This window comes from Geotrypetes seraphini, chromosome 2 (genome assembly GCF_902459505.1).
Source record: "Geotrypetes seraphini chromosome 2, aGeoSer1.1, whole genome shotgun sequence".
Taxonomy (NCBI): Eukaryota; Metazoa; Chordata; class Amphibia; order Gymnophiona; family Dermophiidae; genus Geotrypetes; species Geotrypetes seraphini.
The window spans coordinates 438322475-438335819 of NC_047085.1; the positions used below are offsets into that span (position 1 = coordinate 438322475).

At 44.0% G+C, this 13345-nt stretch overlaps 1 protein-coding gene across 1 annotated transcript; it reads left to right on the forward strand.

Annotated features, from left to right (window-relative positions):
* The first annotated feature begins 892 nt into the window (after nt 1–892).
* Nucleotides 893–2267, forward strand: PTF1A (pancreas associated transcription factor 1a). The gene is made up of 2 exons (XM_033929607.1): nt 893–1586; nt 1921–2267. The coding sequence occupies exons 1-2, from the start codon at nt 965–967 to the stop codon at nt 2118–2120; spliced, it is 822 nt and encodes a 273-aa protein (XP_033785498.1). The 5' UTR covers nt 893–964; the 3' UTR covers nt 2121–2267.
* Nucleotides 2268–13345: the final 11078 nt, after the last annotated feature.

A 13345-nucleotide genomic window follows, 5' to 3' on the forward strand; every position in this document is an offset into this window, starting at 1 on the left:
TCTTTTCTTAAAACTACTAGACTGCAATTATGGCAATTCTGTGGATAGATATCACTGTTAAAAGAGATTTCGGTTCTGAATGAACAAAAAGCCTTGGACGCAAAAAGCATGATGATACACACCTGAGAATTATAGGCATATAGAGTGTTGTGTATTATATACTTTCCCTATAAATGGTGAGGTGGGGGGGAGGAAGACATTTCTGAGGAATAAGATTATAGAGTATGATAGTTTAAAAAGATAAATGCAGTGTAATACAATGGAGAACCAGTATATAAGTGGCTTGGTATGTTATATTGGCATTAATAACTTGTCATTTTGTTGTAGTAAATGGATATGGATTCTGCTCATGCCTTTTACAATAGTAACTCAAGGCATTCCGGTTCTATAGAATGGAGAAAAGTACTTTCTGCACGCAAAAGCGCAGCAGACTCTATTAGACCTGGATGGATTTAAGATCATCTATGAACAGTGCCTCTAGCCTAGTTCATTACTTTTTCTAAACAGAAATGGTTATACATGTCTCTTTCTTTCTTTTTGACGTTTTTGTTTAAGATTTTTATTATTGGTGAACAAAGCCGGGCATTGGTGTGACTCAAGCTGCAGAATGGGTCGAGCAGGTCATTGGCAGGCTGTAAAAGCGCCGAGGCGCCCCAGCTCCTGCCCTGGCAGGTACCTGTCTGGGGCCGGGCGGTAGAGGAGGAGGGGGGGACTGTCTCGCTCCACTCAGCCCCCGCCCCCGCCTCACAGCGCAAGGTGCAATAAAGCACGGCAGGTGGAGGGAGGAGGGGGGCGAGACGCGCTCTGATTGGTCTAGTCCTCTGCTTTGCGGCACGCGCCTCTGGATGTACTTATAAGAATCCTCGCGTGCCAGCCTGCAGCTCATGCAAAGTGCAGACAGGGTGCCGGGAAGTGGCGCGGAGCTGAGCTGCTGCTGCGGTTGTAACCGGGCAACGGCAGCGCTATGGACGCTGTGCTGGAGCACTTCCCGGGACTGGACACCTTCCCGTCGCCTTACTTCGACGACGAGGACTTCTTCACGGACCAGTCCTCCCGCGACCACCTGGATGCCGATGAATTCCTGGAGGATGAGGTGGACTTCCTGGCCGGCCAGATGCACGAGTACTACAAGGAGGGGCGTGCGGCGGCGGCAGGAGACGGCGAGAACTGCAACTTCTCTTTCTCTTCCTCCTCGTCCTCGTCCTCCGCCGGCTTCCTGTATGAATGCGGGGACACCGCCTGCTCTCTGTCCCCCGGGCTGCGGGGCTCGGCGGCGGCGGCCGTGGCGGCGCTGCGGAGGCGCAGGCGGGCGCGCTCGGAGGCGGAGCTGCAGCAGCTGCGACAGGCGGCCAATGTGCGCGAGCGGCGGCGCATGCAGTCCATCAACGACGCGTTCGAGGGGCTGCGCGCGCACATCCCCACGCTGCCCTACGAGAAGCGTCTCTCCAAGGTCGACACGCTGCGCCTCGCCATCGGCTACATCAACTTCCTCAGCGAGCTCGTGCAGTCCGACCTGCCCCTGAGGAGCCCCGGCAGTGACGGCAACAGCCAGCCCAAGAAAGTCATCATCTGCCACCGGGGCACTAGTAAGTGCAACGGCCACCCGAGGAATGAGAGAGAGCCACTCCCCAGGGGCTCTAATGATGCTGATGCTTATGTGTGCATGCCTACCTGCACCTGTTAATCAACATGCATGATTACTTGTAACTAACAATGAGAATCCATATGAAAATACAGTACAGTATATCTATTATAGTCTGACGTTGCTCTGATCGTCATTGATAGCATTGGGTAATCTTGTCATTAGATTAGTTCGGCATGCTACCGGGCAAAATCCTGAAACGAAATCTCTTATGTTTGATTCAGTCTAGTTGTGATAGGTTCTCCTTTTCATTGCTATTTCTCGATTATTTTTTTCAGGATCTCCGTCCCCCAGTGACCCAGATTACGGACTACCTCCACTTGCAGGACATTCTCTCTCGTGGACGGATGAAAAACAGCTGAAAGAACAAAACATTATCAGAACGGCTAAAGTGTGGACCCCTGAGGACCCCCGTAAACTAAATAAATCTTCGCTGAATAACATAGAAAACGAACCGCCTTTTGAATTTGTGGCTTGAACTATGAAGACTTTGGTTCTGCATCATATTTTGGCTGTATTTGTATATTTGTAAATATTATATTATGTAATTTATAACGTTATTTTCTTCAAATTCTAATGGCAATCGACATTTGTTATTTATCTATTTATTATTTGATAGATTTAATGAGATAGAATTGTCTTGAATTGAATGTATAATATATAAATAATTTATTGTAATTTTTTAAAAAAAATATGCAACATTCTTTTTTTTTCCAATTGCACCTTTTGGCACAATTCTTTTTTTTTTTTTTTAAGTGGTCACAATATGTGGAGAATAATTTATTTTGTATACAAAAATTCCTAAAAATTGTTATTAATACAGTTTCAATAAACCTTTTGTAAAATAATTTATTCTGTTGCAAATATAGGCGAAATATATTAGCCTAAGATTATGCAAAGAATTCCGAATAAAATTTTTACCAAAAACAATCTTTTTGACGTCAAACAAAATCTGGGTTAGAGAGCTCTCTAGTATTTCAGATCCGAAGGACAATCTTATCCATAGGATTGTTATCTGGAAAATGATAATATGCATATAAAGGGAGCATGTATAAGCAGCCCGTATGACATAAATACTGGGAAGGATGGGGGGGGGGGGGGGAGAGAGAGGGATTAACAGTGTGGAAATGGAATTAGAACTAAATAGCATCATAATGAACCCTGTGAGAACGTGGCATAATTTCTCCTTTGGCAACATCTTTTCTGATAGCTGCCCATTCATTTTCGTTTGTTTCATAAATTCTCCATTTCATTTATTGATCACACCTTGTGGCTTTATCTTCTCTCTTGCGACTATATTATCTTCAGTTAGGAGAACTAATCCTTATAAACGGCCCCAGCACCAGTTTGATAAGGGCCGTCCAGTCGCCTGACTGAAACGAAAAGGCTTTTACTTTGTGTGACCAAAAGGATGTCTAAGAGAAAATGAGACGTGAACAATATGGGCATAGCATGCTGCATAAATGCTTTCTGGTAACAGTTCACATGTTGCAGAGTCATGGGAAATTCGCTCCACCTTGGTACTACAGTCTCAGCCATTGCAGGGGTTAAAAAAAGTAGATTTAAGAAGATACTTCAAGAAAAAAAAATAAATATTTCACTAACCATATTTCCACTATTATAAAATCCAAATAGACCAGTTCAAATCTAGCAGCATCTATGGTCTATAAGTCTGTTATGGTGTGTTGTGGAAGGAATTACAATCTGTCAGGAATAAAGCCTTACTTTCAGAGTCAACTATGCACTGTTAACCAACAACCGGGTAAGAAAGGAGAACATTGGTTGAATAAGATTTGACCTTCTTCTTATTTCCAAACGTGTAGCCACATTGGTCCTTGAAACGAACTTGGGCAAGGCTGTGAAGGTGGTGATGCATGGCCTCTGGCATCCGCAGCGGGGGTTTTGAGAGAGGGGTGAGGTGTGGGTGCTGGACTCTGGCGGGCTCGTTTGGCAGGTGCTGCTCGAGCCGATTTTCCCGTGGTAGCGGCTGCCGCTCGGCAGACGTCACTGTCGAGCTCTGAGTCCCAGGGTGGGCAGATGCCATGTTCAACCCAGGCAGAGAGCAGAGCGAGGGGTGTGCTAAGGCAGATGAGAAGGGGGGGGGGGGGGGAGTGGCACGCCAAGGTACAGTCTCATTCCGATTCTTCCTAGTTGAGCTGTACAGGCTGACTACAGCCACAAACGAGACAATTGTTTCAGCCTAGACCAGGGGTAGGGAACTCCGGTCCTCGAGAGCCGCATTCCAGTCGGGTTTTCAGGATTTCCCCAATGAATATGCAAGAGATCTATTTGCATATTCATTGGGGAAATCCTGAAAACCCGACTGGAATACAGCTCTCGAGGACCGGAGTTCCCTACTCCTGGCCTAGACCAGTGATTCCCAACCCTGTCCTGGAGGAACACCAGGCCAATTGGGTTTTCAGGCTAGCCCTAATGAATATGCATGAGAGAGATTTGCATATGATGGAAGTGATAGGCATGCAAATTTGCTTCATGCATATTCATTAGGGCTAGCCTGAAAACCCAATTGGCCTGGTGTTCCTCCAGGACAGGGTTGGGAACCACTGGCCTAGACATTCAATTCTCACTATACTTTTCAGATTTATTTTCTCATAGCCCCTATGCCATCCATTAAACATTGCCTTACTTTCGATTGTATTCATATTGAAGAAAGAAAGAAAGAAAGAACCCTCCCCCCCCCCCCACTAAGGTTTTGCTATTATTTTTAAGAGAACACGCTTTCCTTATTGTAGAATGTGAGAGAAAAGTTGAAGCCAATTGAACTGAAGTTAGTGCACTTTTCGGGGGAGGAGAGAGCAAAGCTATAATTTGATTTTGTCCTGTATTAGGACCTCGTTAAACACAGTAAGTCGCTTTTGCACAAGTGCTTCTATCAGGCATGTAATCTCATTACACTCATTATAAAGTCAAATGGCAATCGGACCTCAGCTTCACTATATGGACGTCTTTTTATACCGTTTGTCTCTTCTGTAGGCCTCCTTTTCAATGTGATTTGCCAACGTGCTTTTTCACAATCCCAAACACTGCAATCACCTTTTCTTTTGCATGGCATTTAATGGGGGGTTTTTTTTGTTGGTTTTTGGGGGGTTTTGTGATTCAATGCTTAACACAACCTTTAGTATGGTGCAGATGAAGCGGAAGAGCTGGGCTCTGCCTGCAAAACACTAGGGGTCTCTATCTTGTCACTCTCCTGTCTTGACTCGGCCAGTCTCTTTGAACGTAAGCTTCAAAGGCCCTGACAGGTTCTGTTTTATTTCCTCTCATAATCCATTCATACTGCCTGCAACCACAGCAACAGCAAAAATCCTACGGCAGAAGCAGACCGAAAGGATCGTTTCAGGGCTTCAATTCATTTCCCCAAACAAGATAATAGCAGCAGCACAAGGTTATAATTGATATCTCTTGCCCATCCAAGTTTTCTGGTCAGTAAATCCTGCGTGCAGGGTAAGAACTTGCCTGAAGGGGTACGAAGTCCCGCTATTCATGCATTTTCTAATCAGCATGACCCCCAGTCCTTCTAACAATACCACCTAATAGTTCAAGCTATACTTGCATATAAACTATAGGGGGTGTCCGTGCATGTGCAAATAAAAGTGATCTTGTCAGGCAAATCATTTCATGTAAAAATGCAAAGACAAATCTGACGATCTAGGCATTGATGTAAATTAAGATCCCTAAAAATTCAGTGCTGGGGGTCACGTTTTATGCACTATTTACCTGAAAATGACCAGGATCTCTGAATTATTCAAAATCAAGTTAAGATGTTGGAGGGGGGGGGGGGAAGGAGGTTTCAGCTTTGTGTGCAAATCTTTTGAATTGTTAAATCTATAAAATCATATTCATAATCTCTGCTCTGTTTCAAAGACTGGGACCTCTGCTGTCCAGAATACAACCATCGAGTCCGAAGCTCCAGCAGACGCAGAAATCAACACAAAAGGACAAATTGGTAAGGACTGAACGTCTGAGGAGGCTGAAAACTGTTTTCTTTCTTTTTTTTAAAAAAAAAAAAATAATTTTTCAGTAGAGAAAAGAGTTGCTTAAAGGTTACTTGAACCTGTTTTCCTAGCAGTCCTTCTAGTGATTCCTCCTTTCTTCATGCCGAGTCCATTTACTTGACAAAAAAAAAAAAAAAGCTATGCCCATTTAAATGTACGATTTTGTTAGTCACGCATTCAGAATATGTATTAGAAACTGAGGGAATTCCTATTAGAAAGCCAATGCGCATAAAGATGTCGTTAGTGGTACTGTGATAATGGCCCCACTGCGATTCCCAGGGCTTTTAATCTGCCACTACCAGGATTAAAGTCCTATCATGTATATAGGGTGTGAAACCTCTTCAGTCCGTGAACTCATCACATTTTCATTAATGCATCGCTCTATGGCACCGAGTACCAGCTGCAAGGTTGAACAAACACCAGTTGAATCCTCCTCTAGGAAACTTGGTGGGTAAAATGCCCCTCTTTCCAGCCTGTGGGAAGGAGGCGACATAATTCCACAACAAATTGCCGTCCAGAGATCTGGAAGCGTTGGGGGGGGACGATTCCCACGACGGGATGGGAGGTCTGGCCAACAGGTGTTCGGATTTGGCCGAGGGAGATTCTGGCTTTTTTTTTTTGCAGGGGGGAACCCGGGGAGGGGAAAAAGGGGGCTTTTGCTGCCAGGAAACAGGCTGCTCCGGCGCCTCTTGCTTCACATGGCGTGGAAGCCTCAAACAATCGAAATGATATCTTTATTGCTAGGTTCATGTCCTGGGCTATAACATATCAATCCCTGTCGTGGTTCTCTAGGATGCACCTGGTATTTCAAAACTTGTTTCTCTTTTTTTTTTGTGCTTCTGGGTCCCTGGACTGCAGCTGCCTTAAAACAAGCAAAAGAGAGAGGCCCTTACAATGTCTCCAAGACGTGTTGGCATGGTTTGCTTGTCTTTAATGTACCATTAACTATTGTCTTGACACAATATGGCAACTGTAAAGCATGACATGTGTTATAATAAAACACATTTTCCACTGGTGCACTTGGACTTGAAGAAGGGGTGCAAGCAAGCAAACTGGCCCAAACTGTGTTTTGTCTCTCATGCTAGGCAATTAAACTTTCCCTGATCAGCCAATTAAATTTTACGTCTCCCATTTTTTTTTTTTCACATAGGAAAAAAAAAAGTCTCTGCACTGGCTTCTAAAGACATCGATTTTCTTCCTATCACCTGGCGTTCAGGCCTTGGCTCCATTTATCAAGAAGAGAACGTCAGGCATGACATAAAGTGACTCTGTTACCATAAGGCTTTCACCATCCCGTCCCATTGTTTCCCCCTTGTTAATAACTCATTACCAGGATTTAACAAATCAACCATTACATATGTTTTGTGTCTCCATATTTTGATCCGTACGATTAAGCAGATGTTACGATTGAAAATTGAAAAGTCCAAGGCTCCTCTCGTCTGAAAGAAAGGGGGCGGCCTGAACAACGAGCTCACAATGAAGATGGAGAAGATCCTTCAGAGAAACATTTACCACCAATAAACAGCCCCCAACCTGCTCCATTTCAACCATTGTGTCGTCTCTGAATAATTGCGTTTAATAGGAATAGGTTTGTATACTTTGAATGCCAAGACCACAGGTGCGGGGTGGCACGATGAATGATTTGCCTGATTTTTGCCAAGCTCAAGGGCTCTTCTCTTGAACTTTCGAGCGGATGGAAAATATTGTCATTTCTCTAATTCACAGCATTACTTTCAAGCCGAACAAAGGCCGGTGATGAAAAGCTTATGCCGTAATGAAACACGCGATGTGGCGGAGCAAAGAAAGGGCAAAGCAATTGCAGGAGCGCGCTGCGTTTATGCGCAAGTACACTCTCGACCAGACAAAAGTCCCCCTTTCGAGCCTTTTACAGCTCGCGTTTTATCTTTTCAAGGCTCTGCGGCTTCATTCAGGAAGCACACGGCGCCTCGGCCCCAGCCTTTTGCATGGGCGAAAGCGGCGGGCTGCCCTGCGGCTCCGCTTGCAAAAGTCACCCAACTTTCCCGCAAAACTTTCTGCAGCCTTTGCCAGGGAAGTGGTGCCCGGAGGCGCGCATGCGTCCCGGCTTTTGGCCCGAGCCGAACGCTCCTCTTTGGAGCCCAGGAGCTCGCGGCGGGGGGGGGGGGGGGGGGGGCTGGGGGCTGAAGCCTGGGCCCCGCCGGCTGGGCCTGCGCCAGCTCAGCCCCGATCCAGGCCCCGGAGAGCGGGCCAGGGGGGGCGTCGGGACCGGTTGCGCATGGAAGCGGCTCTCCAAAGGTAGCCAGGAGGCGCCCGGCCTGCTCTCTGAGCGCGCACCGGGCTCCCTGCACCCTACCCCCACTCTTCAGCCTCTTGCTTCTGGCCCACACCTCCTTGCCCCCCTCGATCCCCCCCCAAATCGCACAGTTTCAACAAAAGCCCTTCTCGCAGCCCCTCAGCCTGGCTCTCCCCCCCTTTTTTTTATGCAGTCAGACAGGTTTACAAAAGACAGAGTGCAGTTGGTGTCGTTCTCACGGAGTCTCCCTTAAGTCTGCAAAGCCACCGGCTCTGTTCCGAGCTCTTTAACCCCCCCTTTTTTTTTGGGGGGGGGTAGATTTCTCTTCCCCTTCAGTTCAGCATATTTTCCCGAACTAGCCTGTTGTTCTTGGCAGGTTAAAACGTAGCCCCGGGGCACTTTGACAGAATGCAGTTGGCCTTTTCCAGGCACCTGCTCCAAGCAACCTGTTGCCTCAGAGTCGGAATTGGCGGAGCGTCTGTCTCATTTCCAACCCGTGGTGACTTGTCTTTTTAAACGAAACGCTTGCCGAGGTGCCTAAACTTGATCTAGGCGTTTTTAAACTTAAATCCTAAACTTAAAGGTAACAAGATTACAGCAAGCGTCCTTGTAATAATACGAGGCACAATTGTTCATCTGCTCCACATCGAAAGGATTATTACTTAAAAGTAATTGGAGAAAAAGGTTTACAGTTGTAAACCTTTTGGGAAAGAAGTCAGTTAGTTATACTAAGAGGACACTTTTTTTTTAATGGTTCAACCATTGAATAATAAAAAAAAATCAGTCTTTTGTTTGTAAGGCAACTTTCATTTGCTTAAACTAGAAATACGTATCAGTGCATTGAACTTTCAGCCCCAAATCGGGCAATATTAGGAAAACTTTCTGAAACTTGTAGACCCCCCCTTCCCCCCCCCACACACACAATTAGTGTTATTGTTTGTATTGTCCGATCTTACAGTAAAGTTACAGTTTATCTCTCCCTGAACTCAAAAACTTTCCTATGGAAAGGTCATTTGCTGTCAGGTGCCACACAGATGTTTGGAAAACGCAAACACACGTAAGCAAGGCTTGGATTGAAAGATATAGGAATCTATTCCTCTGTAGAATCTGCTAGTGCCATATTGAACGCAACTGGGGGGGGGGGGGGGGGGGGGGGAGGGGACCATCCCAGCAAGAGGCACTTATAAATCAAGTGTGTGCTTGGGTTCGCTGCGCCTGCTAGAACTAAATACTAGGCTTAAGCAAGTAGCTTAGTCCGCCCCAAATGTATCCCACGTCCCTAACAATTATATGGAAGTTTTGCAGACTAAAAAAAAACCCCCCCATACTTGAGACCCTTTTGATAGGCGCTCAATAGGCACCCACAAGAAGCTGCTTCCGTCTCCACATCTCCTCGCTTTCATCAACAGCTTCAATTGTGTTGTCAAAGTTGAGAAAGAGAGAGGAGAAAAAAAAAAACCTTGAAAAGTGTTGGAAATCGGTATATTTTGCAGGTGTAGAATGCAGCTAACAACCATGGCCAGTGTCTGCTTCCCAGTGGTGAGAGGATGACAGGGAGACAGCTGGCTGAGTTTTCCCTGTGAAAACACCCCCTCGGTGGACCAAACACAGAGACACTGACCTTTCTGCAGGGGGAACCAGGGATGGGCCTTTCACTGAATTAGTCATAAAGACGTCTTGCTATGACTTTTGTTCGGCACCAAAGCGAAGAAATATTGCGTTTAATATGAGAAGGATTGTTCACAGCTTTTTCGTGCCCCTTAAGAAAGAGGATGGGGCTGATTTACTGGTTCATTTCCTAGGCGCTGTCCCAGAAGACCCGGGGTTGGGAAGGCGCACTTTTTTTTTTTTTTTTCCAGCAGTGCCTGCTTCAAAAGTTCTCCAGCTCTGCAGCAGGGAATTTATCCATCTTTTCATCTGACAATACTTTGAAATACATCATTGTCATTCGGGGGGTGGTTTGATAGATTATCCTAAGGCACACAGCCCTTCTTCCAAGGTCAAGTTGAAGATTCTCGTTTGCTGTTTAACTGGAGTTTGTTAAAACCTAGAACAATGTCTGCCTGTTAACTTGTCCCTTGTTCTGGGGGAGAATTAGAAAGGACTCTTTTTTCCCCCCTATAGAACAGGCCAATGGGTATTTAGTCCACTTGCAAATAAAGTTTGACAACTGAAGAAGAAGAGCTGAAACTAAGAGTTAGGAGAGAAATCGTTTAAATGTCTAAACTGAAGGCTGAGGTTTTTGCTCCCCAGTGCTTGTCTGATAATTTACCTTTGCACAGAAAAAGTTCTTAAACATGTCCCATGCAGTCTAACATTGCTTAATCTTTCTCAGCAAAGGAGGAAAGCGAAGCCTCTCAAACATATAGAAGCTGTTTCCATAAGACAGACAACATTGGGGTAAACCCTCCTTTCCCCCCCTTATCAGGTACTAAAGCACTGTGAACTTTTTCGCAAAAGATGAAATCCGCTGTTTAGTCTCACTGAAGTTAAAAAAAAAGTCGACCTGCTTAAATACTTTCCTCTATTTCTTTGATGATTGATATATTTTTTATTTTAGCCAACTTTTATTTACATTGCAAAAATGTTCGGGACACATGTGATAAATTACAGAGATGCAAATTTCTTTCAATGGTGTTGTAAGTGTGTCTAGCTAGAGCTGAATAACTCCTTGCAAAGTCGGTCTGTGCGCACTCAGGACCCCAGGGAGCTGATCAAAGCACCCATTCTCTTTCATCCCCAGTATTCTCTTCCAAACTATTTCGATACAATATGTTTCCATGATGCTCTTAATGTGCTAGGGACATAGAACTCATTACAACCTAGCTAGTTCTGGCGACCCCATTGTTCAGCGGCATAGACTAGAAAGGGACTCTGCCAGTTGCCAGCTTTCTAAAATGCTAAAGCATGCGTCATTTTTCACCAGGTCTCGTCTTGATATCCTCAAAAGACTGCCCATGAAACCGGCCTCAGCACTTTTTGGCATTAATTACGCTCCTGTCCAGCCGATCTGTTTTTCCTATTATATGCATTTCTCAGCAGGGATTTTTTTTTTCTCTCTCCCCTTTTTTTGCAAGACTAATGCAGCTGCGAGTAAAAGTATGAATGCATTTTTACCACTATAGAAAAATGAGTGGAAAGCTTGGAAAATTTTGAAGGCGTATCTTAAAAGATTGCTTCCTTTTTTGCAGTTTTGTTGCTTTGAACATAGACTGGCAACCGCTTTTGCGGTGTTTTGCACTGTGAGAACACAAATTTATTGTATTGAAAAGTAAATTTGATTCAGTCTTCTCAAACTCATAAGCCACTGCTCTTTTTTTTCTGTTTGGTCTGTGCCTCATATTTTAATAATCTTTTGCTCATTTCTGATGTTAAGGAAACATTCAAATTTTTTGAAATGGGGGAAAAATGCAGATTCTCACTAATATGTTTTTAGACATAAAGCTGCATCCATTACACAGGGCGATCACTGCATACAGAAAATAATAGTTGCATTTAAAAATGTACACTAGTAACCTATTTCTTTTCGGCTTGATTGGTTGGCGGAGATGGCTGGCAGCCAGTTCTGGGAAAGATTCCAGCCCTGACTCCGATTAACCCTCTCTGGTGAAACTCTGCTGGAAACCAACTCACCAGCAATTGCCATTAATCTACATACTAATTAAGCCAATTCATTTCTAAAGGAGAAAAATTCCTTTCTTTAGCCAAACTGATGGGAGGAAATTTGAAAGAAGCGCCAAACTGTGTAACTGTAATTCAGGCAAAGACTGCTAAAACAAGGTGTTGATATATAGCAGGGGATTTAAGACAAGTTTCTAGGGCAACACTCCTTTGGAGGCTGGTAGAGGGCACAGTGCACGTAGTTCAAATAATGTGGTGCCTGAATATATCACTTCTGGTACATGTTTGGAAAACAATCTCTTTTCTTTCCCGCTAACAATAATAAACTCTTGCAGTTTCTGTAACTCACATATGATCAGCTATAGAGCGTTATATTGCACACAGCAAAGACTTTATTTAAGATTTGTCTCAAGTTGCCCCTATGCCAAATACATATGTGTTAATGAATTTTTACATTATAAAGGGGAAAATCTGTTCAATGTAATATCCAAGGAGGAAGGATGTTGTGGATAAACAGATATATAATAATTCTGGCCAACAACTATAGATCTATAATTATTTCAGATCTTGTTCTAGATGGACAGTATTCACACACAGCTTCCATGTCATTTAAGATCAGGTGGGCTCTTTGAAAACCAATGTGTACAGATACAATTTGAAAGAAAAGCAAAATATTTCTTGTTTCTAGTAAACAACTGTAGGTGTCACCTTTCACAGTTAGATTAAGGAAAGGATTTGGGGGAAGGCTTCAATTTTCTCCTTTTGCGTATTTATAAATTAAGGGCTCCTTTTACCAAGCCACCTTAGTGGCTTCAGCGCGTGCGACTTTTAATCACGCGCTAACCCCCCTGAGTTAGCCTAAAAACTACCGCCTGGTCAAGAGGAGGCAGTAGTAGCTAGCGCGGCCGGCGGTTTAGCACGCGGTATTACGCGCGTTAAACCGCTACCGCACCTTCGTAAAAGGAGCCCTAAATATGCATGATATAGACTTGGATGGTAAGACAAAGTCCTAACAGCATAAAGGTAGCCGGCTAGGAGGATTGAAGACCTGCAATAAAACTGATTTGCTCAGAAATTATTTGTTTTGACAGTGGCAGTGTTTAAAGCTCATCGGACTGTTGAGAAGACCGGTATGGAAACCTAGCTGAAGATGGAGGGGACGGGAGAAAAGTGATCCTGTTAATGAAGTCTTCACCGCCAGACAGAACTTGTGAATCTGAAAGAATTTTAAGAAAAAAACACTTTCAGCAAGAAGCATCATGCATTAATTACTAACAGGAGAAGCTAAAATACGGTTAACCATATGGGGGACATTTATTGGGTTTCTCTACTTTAAAATTCTTCCATTTATAACTGGTCCCCTGGGTAATACAGGTTTCTAAGAGTCTCTCTGCCTCTAATCTTCAAAACTGCAATACATCCTTTAGCAAAACACCTTACACATGATCTATGAATATGAAGCAGTCGTTTTTATGTTGATATTTATACTGATTAAGGCTTACTTGTCCAAAGGGTTTCTCTACTCCTTCTTTATGGCAAATCCTTTTTGTTTTTATAATCACAATATATTATAAATAACCAGTCAGAATCAAGTATTTAGAACACCATAAAATGTTAGAAATAAATGCGCAATGTCTTCGATTCTGTTTGGTGACACTTGTTACTCCTAGCTAGTCTCAATTATACCTGCTGTCCACTACCTCCATTGAAGACTGTTCCATGCATCTACCTCCTGTTTTGATGGTTTGTCTGGTAACCTGATTTTCAGAGCTTGGCATATTTCAACCATCAGTA